At 40.6% G+C, this 23,351-nt stretch overlaps 1 protein-coding gene across 1 annotated transcript in view; it reads right to left on the reverse strand.

The window, feature by feature from the left end:
• Positions 1–3,577: 3,577 nt before the first annotated feature.
• Positions 3,578–23,351, reverse strand: part of smyd3 (SET and MYND domain containing 3) — a 70,145-nt gene continuing 50,371 nt past the window's right edge. The window contains exons 6-12 of the mRNA XM_079666506.1: positions 20,777–20,844; positions 15,676–15,778; positions 15,058–15,168; positions 12,523–12,610; positions 12,118–12,292; positions 5,995–6,103; positions 3,578–5,441 (exon numbers count right to left, since the gene is read on the reverse strand). Of these exons, the coding sequence (XP_079522632.1) occupies positions 5,310–5,441; positions 5,995–6,103; positions 12,118–12,292; positions 12,523–12,610; positions 15,058–15,168; positions 15,676–15,778; positions 20,777–20,844 (786 nt within the window). The 3' untranslated portion in view covers positions 3,578–5,309. The remainder of the gene's footprint in view (positions 5,442–5,994; positions 6,104–12,117; positions 12,293–12,522; positions 12,611–15,057; positions 15,169–15,675; positions 15,779–20,776; positions 20,845–23,351) is intronic.

The raw sequence follows: 23,351 nt of genomic DNA on the forward strand, positions 1-23,351 counted from the left end.
AACATGTTGGACATTACCATACTTCAAGGGAAGGTAATAGGCTTTTACATTGTGTGCCTGTTTTGAGATATCAACTATTTTCCAGTGTGTGTGTGTGGCCTAGCATTACTATACTTGTGGGGACCTAAATCTGTTTACACAGTCACGTGTGGGGACTGGCTTCCCTTATGGGGACAAATTGGAGGTCCCCATGAGGGGTTTAGGATTAGGATTAGGGTTAGGGTAAGGTTAAGGGTAAGGGTTAGGCATGTGTTAGTTATGGTTAAGGTTAGGATAAGTCTCCAGGAAATGCATGTAAGTCAATGTAATGTCCGCTGAAGTGATGTATACATGGTGTGTGTGTGTGTGTGTGTGTGTGTGTGTGTGTGTGTGTGTGTGTGTGTGTGTGTGTGTGTACCTTCAGTAGCCTGTAGGCTGCTTCCTAGGTGACATATTGCCCTGTTGAGCCGGCTTTGATCAGCCACGCACAGCAGGGAACAGGAAGGAGGTGAGGGGAGGCATGAGAGAGCAGGAGATAATAGATGAGAGAAGAGAGGATACAGCTGGCATAAAGGGAAATGCAGGCGAAGGAGAAAAAAGGAGTAAAAGATTACATTTAAGGGAGGAGAGAGAGAGACGTGTGGAAGAGCTGCTGGAGAAATGAGATGGGCGAGGTTAGGTAAGACACAATATGGAGACAAGTGGAAGTTCTAAAAAGGAACACACTAAGACTCATTTTGGTCGAATAATACGCTATCATCGCTCGACAAATGGACTATTACTCTCTTTTCTGAACTCACCATACCACTAGAATCGTTCACCTCAGGCAAGAGTTTCTCAAGAGATTTATTTCCTTGCTATAATGTTCTCCGTTGTTGTTGCAGAGATTGGTTCCTGGTTTGCTAATTGTCAGGTCCACTCAGCTTAAAATAGCCGCTGGTAATCAGTTGTCTGTTTGGATTTAGATAACTTGAATACACTGCACTTAAAGGTTTATTCTACATTTCTCGAATAAAATATGTATTTGTTCATCCCGCTTACCTCTTGAATGTTAAAATGAATTATATCTACTTCTATTTGATGTCTCTCTGTTATTATCAAGCAAACAGTTCAAGCAACTCAAGTTTGAAGCAGAAACACAGTAAGCAAAACAAATATGTTTTAAGATGGGTCACGTTTAGAATATAATTTACTTCTAACATGTAAAGAGATTTCAAAACACCTGCTAACTCGGAGAGTACATTTGTAAATCAACAAGTTAGCTGAACATGTTTAACTCAGCTTATTATTATAAGATGCATTTGAAAAAAAAATAACTAATAACATGAACTGCTAAATGAAATTGAACAGCAGAGGTAAATGCCAACAGCAGTATTGGCAATATTGCCATGCGCACAGTTTTAGCTGTGCTTCAGATTGTTGGTGTCTGCCAAGTAGTACTACACCCAAAGTTCATCTAAGGCTAATAAGAACATTTCAAATCACAAACCAAAGCCAAACAAATGGAACAAATTCAAAATGTGACTTTATGATGCAGCTAAATGAGTGAAGTGGAAACCAATATGATGACAAATAATTATGATGGGAATATGAATGTCTGTGCTAGATTACATGGTAACAAATGATATGGCAATCCATTCAATCACTTTTGTCAAACACTTATTGGCGCTAAAGTCTGGGATTCACAAAATCAGTTAAGAGTCTTTCTTTTGGGACCATGAACAAATGTCAAAGCAATTATCCAGTCCACAGAAAAGTGGTAGACTGAGCGAATAAAAGACAGAAAGACCCAATTCCCTAAGCCACCCCAACAAGACAATCAAGAAACTTGATTGTGTCCAGGAAGCTGCATCAGAGGCGGTTCCTCTTCAGCTCCACAGCGCTCTGATTTTAAGAGCCTGCTCTGATTATGAAGCTAATTTGAAGAGGAAAGACAGACGGAGGTGATGGAGACATGGTGAAGATGTGGGGTTTACACTGAGATAGGTTTAATCTCTCTTCTTCATTTCGAGGTGATATTACTCAAGAAGAACTGTTAATATATCAACTCCTTATCAGTGAAGCACAGGGAGATAATCCTGAAACGATACCGGGGATAAAATCTACCGTCTCTGGCTCTTATTAAAACTTGAAACAGAAGCGTCTCTTTGTGTAAACCAGCAGCTTGGAGGAACATTTCAAATTCTACCGGTGATTCTGTGCCATACATGTTCAAGCTGTAGTTTAATGAAGTGGCATAATCAAAGTAATAATGTAACATTTGATATATAGATTAAAATATGCTCTAAACAGATTAAGAAAACCAGATTTCAATGTCATAAAAAGTCAATCCTTATATTATGAGACATTCAATTTGGGTGAGAGGACGCTCAAGTCCTGTGTCTTGAAAGTGGTCTCAGTGTTTACATTTGTAATAGAGATGAAGAATTAAAGTGGACCTATCATGCTATATTTCAGTAATATATTGTAGGGCCATACCTATATAAAACATGTCTGTGAAGGTTTTTTTTCAAAATACCAAACAGATCTTAGCCATGCCTCATTTCGCTCTATTCCAGCCCTATCTTCACAAGGGCTGATTCTGTGGCAAATGAGCTGCAGCTGACCACGCCCCCTTGCAAAGGAGGGGGGCGAGGCACGAGCGTCATGTTACCGTGCTGTTACCATGATGTTACCATGCTGTTACCATGCCACGCAACCTCTCATTCCCCTGATAGATGGAGAGTTGCCCATATACAGTATGCGGAGCTCCTCGTTTCTGACGTCAGAGATATTTCAAATCTGGATCAGTCTGTATCAGATCCGTTGCAGCCCCGTTTTTAGAGATTTGGGTATGGAGGAAAATAGAGAGGGGTTGTGTTTTCTGACACTTGGTGAGTTCCCTGGAACACCGGGGACACATATTCATGTATAAAAGACGTACAGTGCATTTTGCATGATAGGTCCCCTTTAAATAAGGTCCCACGATATAGAAGCAGAGACAGAAAGTGAGACATGATAGCAGGAAAAGAGTAAAGAGAGCCTAAAGGTGAGGTGGAGACACACAGAAAGAGAGAGGGTCTCCAACATGAGAGTGAAAATTGGAAATGTGGAAGAGCAAAAAGCAGGAGGGCGAGTAGATGAAGATGGGTTAAAACCACTCGATGTCCTTTTTGTGATTTACTCAGGCCGCCTGCAGAGACACAGCGAGAGAGGAGAGAGAGGAGATAGAGGAGAGAGAGGCGAAGATGAATAGTGAGTTTAATTTGAACGCCTTTGGGGAGTGAGAGGGACAGAAAATGGGGGAGAGAGACGGCGGGTGACAGAGTAGAGAGACAGAGGGTTATGCTTAAGCGAAAGTAAATGTAATTTGATGGCTGTTAAGAGGTGAGAGAGGAGAAAGCGAGAGGGTGAGAGACAAAGCAACAGAGCCAAAGAAGTGAGTAATGGGAGAAGGAACAGCAGACATTCAGTCCTCTGGTTTCATTACTGCCTCCATTCAATCCTCACATTCATTTAATCTTTTCCAGATACTATTATCAATGATATAAGGAGGTACATTAAAATATCTTACTACTGCTGTGACTTCTGTAATTCATTAAATATTGATGACTTCCAATACAATTTGAATACACACATTTTTATGCTGAATACGGAAACGGAGAAAAATGTACTTCAGGACATTTACACACTACTATCATGTCGGCTACTGCAGTTTGGGGGGAGGGGCAACTAAAAGGTTTTAGAAAGGCAACAATCTTTTAGCAATCTAAATATCTAACACAATGTCACTCTAATCCTCCCATAACCTATAGAAACACAAACACAATCAAACCACCACTCAGAGGAAATGCTGTCATCAGTTTGCAAAGAGTAGATTTCTAGGATTAACGTGGGAAGTGTGTGTGTGCGAGAAACTCATCACCACATTCCATCTCACACACACACACTGGTTTAACTTTGAACACACATAGACATGGATAAACATGGGAAGTGTCTGTGATGGATATGTATAGAGGAAACATGGATGTTTTGAAAACCTTACTTTACTAAAACAACACCCACCCACCCACACAGACAGATACACACAACTTTGGACATGAGATCCCCAGAGATGGTATGTTAAGATTAACACAGGAGACAGATGCCTACAGGTCTCCATTAGCTCTCTCACTGACACACACACACACACACACACACACACACACACACACACACACACACACACACACACACACACACACACACACACACACACACACACACACACACACACACACACACACACACACACACACACACACACACACACACACACACACACACACACACACACACACACACACACACACACACACACACACACACACACACACACACACACACACCCTTCATAACACAGAAGGGGACGGGTAATAACCAGAAAAGCATGACATGGGACCTTTAAGTTCTACAAAAACACAACCACAAAGTTGATTTCTGTACTAACATACACAGACATTTTCACACTTCGACAATGATTACGACTCCACTCTAAGACTGCAGTCTAAGTCACAGAACTGAGAAAAAACTCATTTCAAGTATCAAGCCAAGATGCTATTTCCTCTACACAAGGAACCTGCAATATCTCCATGTTGTCGCACGAGTTATTAAAGGGATGGAAAAAAGATTGGAAGTAAAAATCTAAATATATCCAATTATTGCACCACGAAAATTAATGCTTAAGAGAAACAATAATCCAATCAAATTTTATTCACTCAAAATGCAATCCCTGATGAGCGACAGAAATGGCCTTTGCCATCTTGCAGATTGTTTTTATGTTTTACGAGTCCATCGCCCAACAAAGGCAGCTTCAGAAAAATGAGGATTGCTAGAGGGGGAGACAAAAGAGACACACAGAAAGAAAGGACAGGGGGACTAGAGAGGAAAACAGGGAGTGAAGGGAAATGATAAAGAGAAAATCAAAGACACACACACACACACACACACACACACACACACACACACACACACACACACACACACACACACACACACACACACACACACACACACACACACACACACACACACACACACACACACACACACACACACACACACACACAACTGTAATGTATATGATGGGGTATTTCTTTATTAAATTTGGACAAATCAAGGCCAACGTAACTCAGAGAAATGAATTTCATATTTATTTACGGAATTAAATCTTCAAAAAAAGCACACTTTGGTCATGTAAAACATTTCTGTTCATCTTCTTATCAATCTGATGATTGGGATTGATTGATTGATACATTAATAACGTAAAGACTATAAGAAGACAAAGTGAAACTAGTCAAAGTAGTCCAGTTTCAGTTTTCTTCTATTCTGAGACAGCTGGAGGATTTCTGGTCCAGCTCACTGCGACATTCCTCCATCTTCATCAACAGATCTGTAGTCATGGGGTGATCAACGCCGTGTGTGAGCTTTATAATCTTGAAGGCCTGCAAGAGGAGAAATGAACACACTTAAAGTTGCACTAGACACCATTAATGCAATCCTGTCTGGCTCCAGGTTCAGTTGTTCCTTTTACAATTAAAGAAGCATTTCACAAGGAGGCAACTCATCATTATGGCTTTCAACTCAATCTAATAGCTTACAGTAGCTATCCCATGTTAGCCGAACAACCAGGGTAAGGAAATGTGAAAATTAGTTTTTCCAATGTTTACTAGTATAGATCAGTAGGTAACAAAACCGACCTACTAAATAATAATATCAAGTGTTTGTTTATCATAGCAATAATATCAGGGTTTCTAATTATTTGGGAGTAGTTTTTTTATGACTTAGATCAAGATGTTGCTAGCTTGTGTCTTTGCTGTCATTCCTTCTACTTTTAGACCCGTCTGATAACATCTCTCCTCTCAATTCTCCAGACTTCAGCAACACTTTGTCGAGGAAAGTGTTATCACTGATAAAAATGATGGACACACATAAACAAATAAAATTATAGCTGTACAAGATAATGTGATATCTTCTTATCAGCATTTCCTCCCTCACCTGTCTGAAGGTGTCCAAAGCGTCCTCGATGTGTTCCAGGTAATGTTGCAGCTTTCCGACTCTCATCAGCTGGACTCCATGGACTGGATGGGGATCAGGGTAATATTGTCTTTATAAAGGAAAGAGAAAAGGAAAAACTTGCTTACTTTAGTGACCGTAATGCATCATCTATTCCTTTATTGCAACTTGTCCAGGTCATTGGGTGTGCGCAGGATATGCCAGGTAGCATCCTTTCCCCCAGCCCTGTATCCAGCTCCTCCTGGACCAAACCTCATGATTTACTGCCAAAAATGCAAAAACTCTCTTGTTATACGCCGGCTAGATTGCTTCTATCAACAGTCCGATCACCCTATACTCCCCCAGAGAATACAAATCATCCTTAAAGAAAAAAACACTCTTAAATAAACGATGCACAGCAGTGGCAAGACTACGAAAAAAGATCACCTCTGTGGTCCACTTGCTCTCTTTCACACTCACAGGCGTCAGACAACAAGACAGATAATAAATAAACAAGATAATTCAAATTAGCTTCGCCCATCAGTGTCTGTAAACAAGTATGATGGCTATATCAATAGGTGTGTGAGAAAAATGAATTGAACCAGCAAGAACTCATAAATGATTTTAGTATTTTTCTCAGATGCATTATGGATGGCTCCAGTTTACCTGAACATGTGTGTGAGCATGTGTGTGTGTTATACGTGCTTTTGTGTCTGAGTATATATTATTTGGCATCCATTTTCAATGAATTCCTCTCCATTCCAGTCTCACTACTTCAACATACAGAGCAGCATAACTAATACACATAATCCCAGCATTAAAGACACAGTCCCACCAACACATAATGTATATATACACACTGTATATGCAGACCACTTGTATCACATGTGCTGTACTATGCTACTTCTGTGAACTGTGTATGTGTATATACTGTAAGCATGAATATACCGTTCCTTATCCACAAATCAAACGTGCGCACCGCAACTTTGTAGCGCCTTCATTTCCCCAGAAGCTAATCTTCCTGACAGAATAAGATACAACATTAAAGAATTCCACACACAGGCAAACACAGAGCAAAACGATATGATCCGTTTTGAATAATTTAGCCAGTTTCAAATCTCACAATCTAAAATGCAAATATTTACCCTTCAACTGAACTTGTATTTACGCATGACAGAGATGGATACCCATTGATGCTTAACGCTACACATGGATGCTTGATGACCTTACGGTACAGTACACCCTGCTTTAAAGTCTAAACACACATGCTTTAAGGAGACAGTTCACACACAAAGAGCCGGGACATTCTTAATCCCATAACGATAAATACCAACCAGGGACCGTGAGGAAGTAGCTTTGTTGTTGGTAAACACTGCAGTTCTCAAAACACTCATTTAGCTGACTCCACTTGTGGTGTATCCTCCTCTCTGCTCCTTCCCTCTCCTCTAATCTCTCCTTCCTTTTCCTTTCTCACATGTGCTTTGCTGCTCTCCTACCTGTTTATGTGTGTGCTCTGCGGCCCGCTAGCTGCAGGGATTAAAGTGTGTGACGTTGGAGGCTTTCTCTTCTCCTCTGCTGCACTTCACTCATCCTTCACTCCACCTTTCTGCCCTGTTAAATAGTCCTTGTTTCCTGCTCTCTCTCTCTCGCTGTGCTCTTATGATTACACACACAAAAGGAAAACAAAATCTTATATAACCGCTATAAGACAGCATTTAAATGCGTGCTGACAAAGCACTTTGAGACAGATTTACATTTCTTGTCTAGCTCATACTCTCTCTGACACTCACACAAACACACACAAAGAACTGAGCACTGACACCATGATTCACACATGCATGCTTTAGTAATAATATATGAGCATGCATGCACAAAAGGAAACACTCAATTTAATTTCGCTTTCACTCTCTTTACCCTAGATTATTTGCAAGATTTCCCTTCACTCCAGAGTAAACACACCACAAGAGGGTTCAATACGCTGTAAATTCAATCACACGTAATTATGAACTGCACTGTATCTTCTGTTAACAGAGCATTCATCTTCATTATTTCTTTACGGGCTGAAACACAACTTTCCAGCGATAAAAGTTTGTCACTCTTTGATTGGAAATGAAAATCAGTTTTCTGTAGGGAGTGGAATCAAAATGAATTAACTGGTTGTGGCCTCAGTCAGAGTCATTAAAAACTCGGTAGCTTTGTTGATAATTCACTAGCAGAGTTTTCATTCACAATGCTAATAGCTCATTTGTTCATACCTTCAAGCCCCACTAAATTACTAACTGACAGGCCGACCAATTACAGAGATGCTCCCCGGCCAATCCTGTGGACGGGATTGAATCATTAAATAGGAAGTTCAAATACTGAACCAACAACATTAGTCGTACATGAATAACAGCAAGTTACAATATTGATTTAATTACAAAGCCAGTGACTCAAGCCACCGTGACGTGCAAACACAAACCAACACCAAACAGCAATTATATTTCCTCTTTGCATATAGAAACACACAGCAATTAAAATAATTGCATTAACTTGCTGTCTCCTGAATTACTCTCTCCTTTTGCCCCCGGGAGAGTCAATTGAATAAAAAATACGATCTTGCCGTGTGTGCAGCTAGTTAGAAAGCCATAGCTTTCGGCTATGAGTAAGAGAAAGGGCAGGAAGGACACATTAATAGTGGTGGAAAAGAGTGGCATTTCAGGCAAATGCAGTGGAACTAATGAGGCTCTCGTTCAGAACAAAAGATCCGCAGCCTGCTGTAAGTGAGAGGGAAACATGGATTATCTTACTAAGTAGAAAAACGAAGAAGGAGAAGGAAACATGGAGGAAAGATTATCTGTGAGTATTCTTCCTAATTGCATTTTGTTTTCTGTCCAATGCAGCAGTAATTTCAGTTCTGTGTTTCCACACTTTAGCAAATGTAGAACCGCATGTTACTGAAACTAAGACCGATTACGTAAGGGTTGAATCACAGTTTCACTATTTAGCAAACACTTATTTCCAGAGAAAGTCAGACGTATGCCTGTTGATGAATTACAGATACAAGCCTCGAGAGTCTCTTGATGGCTAACCACAGTGATCTACTGTATGCGGTAAGACCGTGCCTTTCACACTTGTTGCCTTCAAGCAATGTTACATATGAGCTGAGTCTTTAATCAAAAAGGGATGCTACATGGAGTTCATTTATCCAGTTTCACAAGAAAGATGCAAAGTCAGAATTTTCTTAAGTGGAGATAATTTTCCTCAATTTATTTTCTAACCATCAACGCCACCTATTTATCTTGCAACTCCTTGAATCTACAATTTCTACAAGATTTCGAAAATCAAACATAAGCAGAAATCACCCAATGAGGTGTTCTGTAACCAGATCCTGAATTGGAAATACATACACTTGAATTGTTCATCAATTCATCTGAAACTTGCTGGTTAATTATTCTGTACAACTTGTCTTCCTGTTCTTAGGTCAGTATTTTGTTATCTTCAGCACGGAGTCAAAAGAACAGTGGTTGAGGTTTAAAAGGCTTTGTGATCCATGAAGACTGACAGCGTGGGTGCACTCCACCGGTCCACCGAGGCCACTGTGTTGATGCAGATATCTTATGCAACAGATCCCCCTCTACAGAACTGCTGAATGGATGAGAATTAGGAGAATCTACAGAGAGAAGTCCTTGCTTCTCTATTTTGAGAGAATCGCCAAAAACATAAATGCATGGAGGCTGAACACCATTCAGAACATTTAGCTTTGACTCTCTATAAGTGCTGCTCTGCAAATCTCAATAGGATGCAACATCATGTATGATTGGACTGTAAGCGCTAAGCAACAACCCAGAGAGGAAAGATCAATCAAAGGATCCATTTAGGAGCTTAAGAATAAACTTCTTGATACAAAGACGTTTTCAGGAATACATAAACACTGTAATTGTGAATGTGTGTGTGAGCATGTCTCTAGCAGCAGAATATGTGCAGCATGGACACATTCAATAACCCTGGAGCAGGTGAGCATTATCCGCACACGGGTGCAGGGAGAAACCATCTCCATACATCACAAGCTGAATAGAGAATCGAAACGAAAAGACCCTGCAGAGAGAGAGAAAGAAGAAAGGAATACAGAATGAGGGGAAGGACAGGAGAAAGAGAGACTCCTGCAGCGATCTTTCTTCTCTGCCATCTGAAGAGCCCAGAGGAAGATAGGGGATGAATATGGAAGATATTCCTCCTTCTCTCTCTCTCACTTATTTCTCCTGAATGCTTTGTCTTCATCCTTTCATTGTTGTCTCCCTTCCTTGCAAAACTAATTCTCACTGTATTCCTCCTTTATGCTTTACTTTGAACAGTTGTTCTAACTAACACCCTTTTTCCCCCTCTCCCTTGTGATCCTGTTATTCTCGTTTCCCTTCCCTTCATCCCTCTCTCATTCACCATTTATCACCTGATCAAATCCCCTCTCCCTCTTCCATCCTCACCTCACACCTCCCTCCTCTCTCCCTGAACACCCACAACCATCCCTCACTTTGGTTTCTGCTGCTTTGAGACACGTTTTCCAGTTCCTTTCAACTGACACCAGACTCTCCATCCCCTTCTCCCTTCAATATCTCTCTCTCTTTCTTCTGCTCTGGGAATGATCATTTATTGATAACATGTTCAACAGTTTCTCTACTGCAGATAGGTCGCTCTGTTAGTGTGATCACAGGAATACGTTTGAGTTAAGAGTTGGAAGAGAAACACAGTGCAGAAAAGACGGGAGTGGAAATGTGTGAGGGCTGCAGGACCTCATCTAGAAAACAATTAAAACTGTTGATGCAATTTACTGTAATCTTGACTTTTGGATCACACTCAAAGTTTGGATTTGTTCAGATCATTGTTAGATTATTTTTGAATAACTCCACCCTTCATTTGGACAGGATATTTGTATGTCTGCTAATTGCTAGTGCTTCCTTTGTCTCCCTTTCATCTACTCCCGTCTCATACATTTTCCTGTCTTTTTGTACATGTTTTTGTTTTGATGCACACTCAACTTCTTCTTCTGCCTATTTGTGTACAATTAAGACTTTGAACAGCTTTTCTCTAATCATGTTATAATCAAATCTTTCCCTTTTAAATACGACATGATTTAGGTCCCCACTAAATCTAAATCCAGCTAATATACTGATATTGTTTGCACGCCCAGATATCACAGTGTATCCTGAGATTTGAAAAATGTACTGTAGCTGGCTGTAGTATTAAGCTCAATTTGAAGGATGTGTGTTCTCCACCAGTCCAAGGATTATATTTTTAAATGTCTTCCCTCAGGGTACACTACATTATTTCCATAAATGAACACATTACTCTGATGCCTGTCCACAAAACATAATTACCATGTGTTTGTAAACAACCCTGTTTAGCTTGATTTCACCTCGACAGGGATAACCGAGGGGATCCATGTCTCGTTGATCAGGACAAAGAGTCAAATCTATCACATTGTGAAATGAAACAACAGAGGAAGCATTACATTTTCCTTTGCTGTGCATTTTCCCAATCTCTACAGGTAATCTGAGAATCTCCCCTCTCTTCCAGAGTGTTACCACGATGGAGCTGGCTCCAACTAAAATAACATGAAATGCCGTCTGGAAGCCTTGTGACGACAATTAAGGCGTCAGGATTGAGCAGCAGCTCCAATCTTTGAATTCATAACTTTGAAGTAATAATGCACAGAGACAGCTGCGCAAGTCGGCCTTAACTAAAGCAGCTGCCCTTCAGATGCACTCTGGATGAGTCACTCCTGCCCTTTTCCTCACATCTTAACAAAACCAAGAGGGAAAAGTCTTTCAATCCAACTGGATATCCTGATTTATAGACCCCACACACACACACACACACACACACACACACACACACACACACACACACACACACACACACACACACACACACACACACACACACACACACACACACACACACACACACACACACACACACACACACACACACACACACACACACACACACACACACACACACACACACACACACACACACACACACACACACACACACACACACACACACACACACACACACACACACACACACACACACACACACACACACACACACACACACACACACACACACACACACACACACCTGTATACTGGAAGTGTTTTCTCCCCGTATCCCAGAGCTTCCTCCCAGTGTCCCAGGTGAATTGAAGCATCAATAGCCATGTCGGTCATCTTGAGTTTATACAGATTTTCATCTGGTACGTCATCCCTGACAGTCGATAATAGCTGACTGCAGTTCTCTAGTAGTGCCGGCCAATCTGAAGGGTCACTTAAGGAAAAACAACATTCATACTGGACGCTGCCAAAATGTGAAAATGAAAAGCTGAACACTTGTATCTTGAGGAAATCTTGCTCATTTATTCAGTCAACTTTGTATTACTGATGAAATGTCAGCCGATGAGAGCTTTGACTTATTTAATCATCTTCCCATAATACAGAAGAAGATTGATGATAAATATTCTCATTAGATCTCTGAGGTAAAGGATACCCGACTCTGCCTTCAGTCCTTCCAGTCTCGGCAGAGCCTCTTTCAGCGGACACCATGTTGATTCGTTCCCTGACAGCATCAGTCCGTCCTAGGAGAGAGAGGACATTGAGATCCACTTCACAGACATGACCCAACAAACAAAGGTCAATATATAAACAGGTGTTATTATGAAGAGTGGGTAGATTGAGCAGCATAAAACAGACAGAATAGAGTGGGTTTACAGAAATTTTAGTACCTGAATATAAATTAAATATCTTATCTTGAAGAACACCCTCAGACTTCCTTTGAAATACTGCAGTGCAGGAAAAGTTTTCAGCACGTCTTTACTTCACTGTGATCAGCAAAGATCTCAAGGTTATGTCTTTTGTATAGTTAAAGAAGAACATCTTATAGACTGAAGGGTTTCAATACAACTTGATTTTCACAAAAAAGACCACATAGGAATAAATGTGCCTCTATTGACAGTTGGAAAATACTGTATCACCAAACCCCAGTGACTCTAGCCTCATCTACAACCTTGATAGTAGGTAAACTAGACTTATCCTACATTTTAGTTTGAGATGTTTACATGACTGATTGAACAAATACAATTACATCTGTCAAGATAGCCTTGTTGTTTCATGTCCATCTTAACAAACACACAACACACACACACACACACACACACACACACACACACACACACACACACACACACACACACACACACACACACACACACACACACACACACACACACACACACACACACACACACACACACACACACACACACACACACACACACACACACACACACACACACACACACACACACACACACACACACACACACACTGTTTTCTGGGTTTGATGTCAACAGTCATCAGTCGCCATGACGACTTTGGGTCACAACCCAGCAGCCTCCCATCATCATCAGAACATTAGAGAAAGAGAGGGAACAACAGAAAGTGTGTGTGTGTGTGTGTGTGTGTGTGTGTGTGTGTGTGTGTGTGTGTGTGTGTGTGTGTGTGTGTGTGTGTGTGTGTGTGTGTGTTGTATATTGAACAAAGGTTGTGTTGAATAAATGAATGCAATTGTCCCAGAAAATCAACCGAGTGCTCTCTCTTACCTTATCTAGAACACACACACACATTTCTGAGTGCTGTTGTGTTGTGTTAGACCAAAGTGTCATGAACGGCTATATAGAGAACAGAGCTAGAGACAGGAGGGAAGGCAGGGAAAAAGAGAGACAGAGAAAGAGAGAGGGACGTATTGCAAGTGAAAGACTGAGTGGACTAAGATGGATGGAAAAGAAAACTGCAGCAGAAAGACAAGATAATATTTCTCATTTGTCAGTAGGGGGAGAGAGGGAAAGGGGGGAGAGAGGTAAGAGGAGGTGTAGCGTGACGGAGTGACGGAGAGGAAGAGGAGGACATCAGGAGATAAGAGAGGATGTGAAGGTGAAGGAGGGAAAAGGAAGAGGACAGAAAAGGGAACACTAACACACTCTGCACGGATACATGTACATGATATGTGTGTGTGTGTGTGTGTGTGTGTGTGTGTGTGTGTGTGTGTGTGTGTGTGTGTGTGTGTGTGTGTGTGTGTGTGTGTGTGTGTGTGTGTGTGTGTGTGTGTGTGTGTGTGTGTGTGTGTGTGTGTGTGTGTGTGTGTGTGTGTGTGTGTGTGTGTGTGTGTGTGTGTGTGTGTGTGTGTTTGAGAGGGACAGAGTGCATACCTGTGTGTTTGAACTTCTGGTATTATACACACATGTTCCAGACAGGTTTTAAGCAATAACTATGTTTGCAAAGTTTAAAGACTTTTTGGTTCAATCTGGATTAGGGAAGAACTCCATGCATACAAATGTCTCCTTCACAGTGGTTTCTCATACTGCGAGATAACACACTGCAATCCAGTTTACTTTCGAACAGTAACCCTCTGCATCACCTCCATTGTTTCACCAAATACAAGCCCTCTCAAGGTTATGAATACAGTTATTGTCTGTGCTGTAAGTGAACAGAAATGTACTGAGTGATTCATCTACTCCTGGGAATATATCTTTGTATTTTCTTCAGCCTGCATTCTACAATATTTCAAAGCAGTGTATAGATTTCAATAAAGTGTATACATGAGCAGTATGAAAAGAGATGTGTGGAATACCTGCATAGTATGTATCAAACATTTCTGGACTTATATTATCAGGATACTTTCAAAACAATTCACTACTCCCAAAATGAAAATGTCTAAATTACTCGTCCCTTGATATGTAACCTTGATTCTCCTCCAGAATTTAGAGCTACACTTTTAATTGACATACAACTATGGTTAAAGCAATCCTTAAATTGAATAAATGCTATCCTCCAAGTACCACTCCCAGTTGGATCATTATGTCCATGTTAATGAAGCCATTGGCATAAATTATGTTTGGAAATGACGATTATGTAAATATTTGAAACCATGAAAAATCTGGCTTTGACAGAGTGATGTGTGTGTGTGTGTGTGTGTGTGTGTGTGTGTGTGTGTGTGTGTGTGTGTGTGTGTGTGTGTGTGTCTTACTTTCTCTTGAGAGTCACAAAGCTCGCAGTGACATGTAAAATGGTATTGGTCCTCCAGCTGTCTCCTTCGATCTTCAGTCAACGACAACGTCTCGATGTAGCTTATAGTCAGCTGAAAACAGTGAAGCAGATAACATATTTGGGTGTGTGTGTGTGTGTGTGTGTGTGTGTGTGTGTATGTATCTTCCAGATGGAATGGATGCATCTCATTACATGGTCAGTAGGGAAGGTAAAGTATGGAAAATGAGGACAGACGCTGCCATGTTAAGACGTGTCATCTTTTGCTTGTGTTGCAATGATTATTTACTTTGCTACAACGCTCAGGATTACTTAAAAAACATTAGGTTTACTGTACTCCCATCAACATGTATTATAACATTACAAAACTCACATTATAGTCAGTGATTTTACGCCTGTATAAAATATTGCTCTTACTGTCAGATCATTCCAAACAGCCTTGGGCATTGGCACATCAATAACAACAGTGAATAAAAAAAACATTCAATAAATATTGCTCATAAAAAACATGAACGTTAAAGCAGAGGCATCATCATCGTCGATAACATCATCATTTCCCAAGGTGTTAATGTTGGGAGGACGAGGTGTGTACTGCTCATACCTCCTCTTCAGGGTTGATATCTCGAACAGCTCTCAGGTGCAGTTTGGTTCCCACAAACGCCATCACACAGTTTGGCCTACAGCCGTGGTTTAGCAGAGATAAACTGGGAGAGAGCAAACACGGGGGGAGAGGAGGAAGAGAGGAGGTTAAAGAGAGGAGAAGAGATAAAGCAGGGAAGGGAGGAAAAAGGGAGAGTTTCTGTGAATAAATGTTTGTTTTGAAAACCCTTCCTGGCAAAGAAAAAGACAGAGAGCACATCATAACGGTTAAAAATGTACAAGAGCCTCATCCTGCTGATTCACCAACTGCCACATGTCTAACAGTTGAAGGGTTACTCAAATCACTGAGACTAATGTTGACTGAAATGTTAATTCGTTCCAACATATTCATGAGAGTACAAACACATGTAGTGACACATCCCTCTCAAGATCATAATCCATATAGTTTAGAGTGACAGCTGTGAGATGTGTGTGTCATCCCCGTATCTAAGGTGCTGTTAGGAGCAGCATGGCTTCTCATAATGTGAAATCTACACACTTAAGTTAAGACTGAGTGCTCAAATGAACCTCAGACAAAAAACCAAGACAATTCCCTGCACAGTATGACAAATGAATACTCTGCTTCTGTCATAACAAATGTCAATCTCTATTTGTTTTTTCGCTCGTTCTGCATCGCTGTCTCTCATAGACAGATACAGACAAACAAATCAGGAAACCATGGTACTCTACTTCTGTCACAACAAAGAGTCATTTCCTAGATTCAAAATAAATAAAGCCAATCCTCCTTCCCATTCACGTGAACACCATAGAGTGAACACTGACTGACAGCATCATAACGCTGATGACAACAATTATTGTTTTTATTTATGTTTTAAATTAAATGCATGAATGGCTTCTTTCCTTATGTTTTTAATTTACCAGTTGGACTACTTTTAATCCTGATGAAACAACATTTTAAGAGAATATTAGTAAATATAAGTGTAAGTATGATGTGTAAAGCAGATTTGAAGGGAGAAAGGCTGGATTGATCAATGTCATTTTTTGCTGACACAGCATGACTGAACCAGTAGTAATACTGAGTTCTCTGTGATACACTAAAATGAGAAATACTATCTTAATTCAGCAGCACCACAAACCAATGGCTCAGAAATGATTAGAGACTTCGGTCAACACCTCTCAACATCAACGCCTTCATGAAGTAGAATTTATTGTAAGACTGTTTTATTAGTCATTTGTTTAAGTCAGGTACAGTATCTCAAAAAAGGGCAACTGATTGTGACTTGAATCTGAGTTATGCTTCTGCACGTCCCCATTAGAGGTAAAGAGTAGAGTGTCTCCCAGAGCTCGCCTTCTCAACCTTTTCTGGAACTGAGATTTGCTTCCCGCCAGCTTACTTTACATTTTCTCCAAATCTTGAACCATGACATATCTTCAGGATTTGTTCCGCCTACCCAGTTTCATCTCTCTCTGGAAAATGTATTCCAGGTCTTGTCTTGTAAGGTTATTTGTCTCCTCCCTAAGGGTGTGACCTATCCATTTTCACTTTCTTATTTTCACTGTGGCTCCATCTTTCTTTCTGTAATCCGCCACAGTGCCTCATTCGTGGTTGTAATGGGCCGACATTATGTAGCGTAAAGCACCTGTTGACCAACACCTGTATCTTGCCTTGGGGGGGCTTTAGTGGTTTGCCACATCTCAAAACCATAAGGCAGAACAGTTTTCAAGTCGGAATTAATGATACGTAGCGAGGTGTTGTTGGAGAACTGGCTTCATAAACCAGATTGGCCGTAGTGTCTTAAACGCCTGCTGTGCTTTACAAGTGTGTTTCTCTTAACCGCCGCTCCATTGCTGCTGATGTTGCACCATTAGGATGTGAAATGTTCCACCTCCCTGCTGAGTGTGATGGGAAGTTGCTTCAGGTTTATTCTCATGGTCTTAAGTAAGTATATAGTCTTATAATAGTCGTCTTGCATGTCGCCTGCTCCTAATGAATTGAAATAAAAAGCCTGAAAGACAAAAACAGGTAACTAAACTTTAAAGATTTGCATATTACCCGGGCTGAGACTGTTATTGTTGTTCATCTTTTTCTTAAATTAAAGTATTTAAAACCTCCCTGACCCCATAAAAGAGACATTTACTGTCACTGCACACATGGCTGGAAAATAATACTCAAGAGGTTTCTCTGTTTGTATGACCCCATCCATTACTGCTGTTCCTGTTTATCATATTCATAGAGCAGAACAATGGGTGCAAGAGATAAGGAGAGAGAGTGTGTGTGTGTGTGTGTGTGTGTGTGTGTGTGTGTGTGTGTGTGTGTGTGTGTGTGTGTGTGTGTGTGTGTGTGTGTGTGTGTGTGTGTGTGTGTAGCCTGGTAAAACCATCAGTAACCCCCTGGCTTTGTTCTGCAGTGGAGAAGTTACGGGTTGAATATCAACTAGAAACCAAGCCCTCCAAATGATGCTTTTATCTGATGGAGAGCAGCTCATTAGCATACTAATTAGATTAATTAACTAAACCACATCTCACATTAACACCAACTGTTGCTGAATACTGCAGCATAGAGAGCCGTATATCACACGAGTAGAGATGATAAAGAACTAATCATTGATGATATTCATTGAAAGAAAGGGTTGAATACTTTCTTCCATGTGTTACTGTCCTTAGAGAAGAGTTTCTCTCTGTATCTTTGTAGTTCAGGTGGTTCACTACAGCACTAATGCAGCAGACTTCAATTAAATAGCACTAAAAATAACAATCAAATTTAGGGCAAAGCTTTCACATGATACTAAAATAAATGACAGGACTTAAACGCGTTTGGTTTATTTAGCCGACGTGACTCAAGTTATTTGTTCCCAGTCTGAAGCGAATCCCTAGTCCTCACTTTTTCATACACACATTAAGTTAAGTCACTGACTATACATCAAATCAAGTCGATTCCTTAATTAAGGCCGATCAAGCCACTAGTCTGTTTGACTTCCAGGTCCAGGTCTAGTTTTAAATCATTCATTTTCTCTCATGTTGCAATGGCTCTAATAGACTTAAGTTTACGTCTCAGATGTTTGGATACCACTGCTTTCATTCATTTGTATTATATAGGATTGTGTTGTAATGTAAAACCTCTGAAACTCCATTATCATCATAGTGTGAGTTCAGAATAAAATATTGCCTGTAATTATTCGTCCGTTAGCAATTAAAAAAGAGGCAGGACATTCATATGCTATGATTATCATTTGCTATCATTGCACTTCAGCCGTGTTTGATTTGAAACAACACTATTCAAAAATCACGGACCCATACTATACGAGATGTACATCATATTAATGTCCAAACTCTGAGGTAGTACAAAACTTTTGAACAATTTCTTTTTGAAAAATATATTCCAATATGTAGTCCCGTTTTTCAGATTTTGTATCATATTGTCAGCTCATCTCACCTTCCTGTTTTCGTTTCAGTGCATCTCCATGAGGATTTAGCACATAGTTTACAGTATGTTACTCTGAGAGATGATATGAAGTACAACATTGGGATAAATTACAAGTCAACTGTTCCAACTGTGAATAAACAAACAAAGGATGTGATTTTACAATGTATTTTTCAGAAAAAAAGATCAGCTGAGAGTACAGAGACAGACAGAGAGAAGGATTAGGTCAGTGGAGTCAGAGAGGAAAGTGAGAAAGTCAGTAAATGAGAAGAGTCATGGCGTGAACAGAGGTGTAGCCTTGCCAGAGTAATCCCCCCTCTCTCTTCAGCAAACCCAGTTGTTGCTAGGCAACCCAAAATATGAATAGGCAGGGGACCATCCTGCGAAAAGGCCAATCATTTATGGATGAGTTACGACACAAATCGCAGACACACACTGACACAGACACACGCTGTTTGGCTGAGCTTTGGTAAAGCCACTGTGACCATCTGACATCTCAACGCCAGCCAGATAAACTGGCAGAGATACCTGCAGAGTGTGTGTGTGTGTGTGTGTGTGTGTGTGTGTGTGTGTGTGTGTGTGTGTGTGTGTGTGTGTGTGTGTGTGTGTGTGGGGGGGGGGGGGTGTGTGTGTGTGGGTATAGCTCTAACAACATGTGCAACGACAAGCCAAATCCCATCCCATTCACTCAGGACTCAATACAGGGATTACAGCGCATTCCGCCTTTCTCTGTGTGTGTGTGTGTGTGTGTGTGTGTGTGTGTGTGTGTGTGTGTGTGTGTGTGTGTGTGTGTGTGTGTGTGTGTGTGTGTGTGTGTGTGTGTGTGTGTGTGTGTGTGTGTGCATGCCCTAGCATTACTATACTTGTGGGGACCTAAATCTGTTTACGGTCACGTGTGGGGACTTGCCTCCCTTATGGGGACAAAATGGAGGTCCCCATGAGGGGAATCATTCATTTTAGGCATTTAGGGTGAAGACTTGGTTAGGTTTAGGGTGAGGGTAAGGGTAAGGTTAAGGGTTAGGAATGTTTTGGTTATGGTTAAGTTTAGGATAAGTCTCCAGGAAATGCATGTAAGTCAATGTAATGTCCCCTGAAGTGATGTATGCATGGTATATGTGTGTGTGTGTGTGTGTGTGTGTGTGTGTGTGTGTGTGTGTGTGTGTGTGTGTGTGTGTGTGTGTGTGTGTGTGTGTGTGTGTGTGTGTGTGTGTGAGCAAGACAAGAATCACATATGAGTTTGAGAGTAACCATGTATTTCTCCATGCGTTCTCGCTTCTCTCTGCGTCCCCCCCGTCTTCCCCAAACAGCGTTATAATATTCTGTCAACATTCATTTTCAAGGTTTCTCCTCATGACAAAAAAACACTTCCCTTTCTCCGTTCTTCCTTGTGCTTCAAAGAACTGTCAGGAAAATAGCAATGGGGGTTTTGGAAAGGGTTGGTTGAGGTGCGTCGATGTGGCAGGTAACTTAAGAGACACATTTACATTTTGTGGAATTTTTAGTGTATGAATGAGAAAGAGAGAGGCACCATCTAACAGTAATTATGAGCCAGATTGAAATAAATGATGCTTTTTGGATTTGTAATGCTTCACAATCACACATTGCCCTTTGAGTGTGCGTGTGTGTGTGTGTGTGTGTGTGTGTGTGTGTGTGTGTGTGTGTGTGTGCGTGTGTGTGTTACCTAGGATACAGCCCAACTCCAATCTCCTGCAGCTCTCCGTCACTGATGGTGAAACAATTACATGTCACCTAAAGGAGAGGGAGAGGATACAAAAAAAGGGGGAGACAAGAGAGAGACATGATTTGTTAAATTGCCTCAGGGAACCAACCATAGCTTTCATCATATGTTCTGAACATTTTTACATATCTTTGGCACCTGCAAAACCCCACCGGCACTCCAACTGAAACATGACATTCAACATTTTATTTTTGAGATGCAAAGGATTTGAATGTTTGAATTTACCACCTGGTTATTTTTGAGACGGGAAAATGCGATTTCTTTCAAAAGGAAAATGAACGTTTCTCGCCTGTAATATATTTTCGTCAACAAAGTAAACCGAATTGTGTATCAGTGATCATGTGCAGTGAATTTAAAAACAAGTGAAATGTTTTTTAGTTTCCCTCAGGCCCTGTGAAAATGATGAAGTGAAAACATTTGAGAGTAAATGTTTTTTAAAGACACATTTCCTTGGAAACAACAACAAAGAGAAAGATAGCAGCAAACACAAATACACAACGATATTCCTTTTGGGAATAGAGCTGATATGAAAGTAATTTATCAACTTCAACATGATGGATGTTTGACGGAAGAAGGCAAGAGGAAAAAAGGAGACGAAATGTGATAGACTTCTTTTTGGAGTCACTAAAGACAGAAATGATTAAAGCTCTTAAGGAAACATTAATTGCATATATATATTGGTTTGTTTCTTTCAACTAACTAAGTTGGCTCAGAGATGGTTTAAATAACAAAATGCTTGAAGAAGTTGTTTAAAGAAGAGAGACCGAGAGAGATGATGGAAGGAGAAACGGCAATAAACACACCAAAACATTGAATAAGTGGACAAAGAAGTGATCGATAAAAAAAAGATGGTCTTTGATGTGTCAATTAGTGAGCGGTGCTGGTAAACAAGTGTGTGTGTGTGTCGGTGGTCGTGGTGTGTCTGTCTGCATGGGGTCGAAGGGAGTAGATAAATAATTGTAACTTTAGTGACATTAGTATTCAGACTGTCAGATGAAGAGGCAGGCTGAGCTATGCAGAGAAGGAGGGTAGGATTTAAAGTGAGCCACAGACAGATGTTCCTCATCCGATTGGATTTGAATCTGCAGTTGTAATAAACACCATTAGAGCCGAGCCTCATGGGAAATAAAGCTTTTTACTCAACTTATTCATAATAAAGCCGACAGGAGGGAATGTGATTACATATATACAGGAGTACGCAGATCTTAAACAAAATCCTCCACACACACACAAAGCGTTCATTCTTCATCTCACACACACTTACACACACTTCATTGATATTCAGTTGCGTTCACTGTCATCCGTCATCTGTGCCATAAGGCATCCATTAAAGTGAGGGGGACACAGACAACATTTAATATGGCAATATGTTGTCTACGAATTGCAATACATCAAGATAGAATAACACTTAAGTACTTTTACGTGATTTTAATGAAGTAGTACAAAACACACGAGTAACAAAATCGATTCATCGAACACACGAGTAACAAAATCGATTCATCGTTGAAATGCAGAACATTCCTCCAGGTTCAAAAACGCCTTTCTTTGACTGTGTGAGAAACAACAAATCCTAAGGTTTTTGGACAGTCGATTGTACAACACTGGCAATGTAAGCATAACAGCACTGATTTGTTGTTGTCTAAATGTTTGACATTAAGACAACAACAACGAACCAAACAAGTGATGAGTCAGATTACCAAATAATGAAATAATGCTTAGTTGTAGCCCTACATAAAATGACAATTGACTGAATAAACATGTGGTAAATGCTGTTGTGAGGTCACAGCATCTTAGATTTTTGCACACCAAAATCTAATCAGCCCATTCTTGACTCAAGGTGGATATTTTTTTGCCAACTTAAAAAAAAAAGTTGTCCTTCAGGTGTTCTTGAGATCTTGCGTTCATGAGAATGGACAGAAATAAGTTCATACAGATAGAAGGACGGACAACCGTAACACATAATACCTCATGTTGTCGGTGCGTAGACAAAAAAAAACATTGCATTCATTTACTTTGCCCACTCCCTACACCTGTACCGCTTATTTCACCTCATTAGAAAAAAGCAGCATTGGTTTGTGACAGCGGGGATGATCGTGCAGACGGAGAAGAAAGGATGGTTCTGAGGAGAGGGAGGGGGTGATGAAGTGTGGAGGAAATTTAAACAAACAGTGGTAGGGCACTCAGCTGGGCATAGATCTCTCCCTGTCACACACACACACGCACACACACTATAAAACACACATACACACAAGAAACATGCACAGACCAGCTCCCTCTCAGGGGGATGAGAATCAATCTAGCAGAACATCCACATCTGCAGAGCTGGCTGGTGGACGCCTTTTGCATCCCAAATACAAAACACACCCACACACAAACATAAGCAGGCCTCGTTGCTTTACACAAATGGTACACAAAAATGAATCTCATGAATCTCATCTATCTGCCTCACAGCTTCCTCTCCTCTCTCCCAGACTCCCTGCCCCTTTTCCTTTAGTCAAACACAGCAACACACTCTTTA

This window comes from Notothenia rossii, assembly GCF_949606895.1.
Source record: "Notothenia rossii genome assembly, chromosome: 2".
Classification (NCBI taxonomy): Eukaryota; Metazoa; Chordata; class Actinopteri; order Perciformes; family Nototheniidae; genus Notothenia; species Notothenia rossii.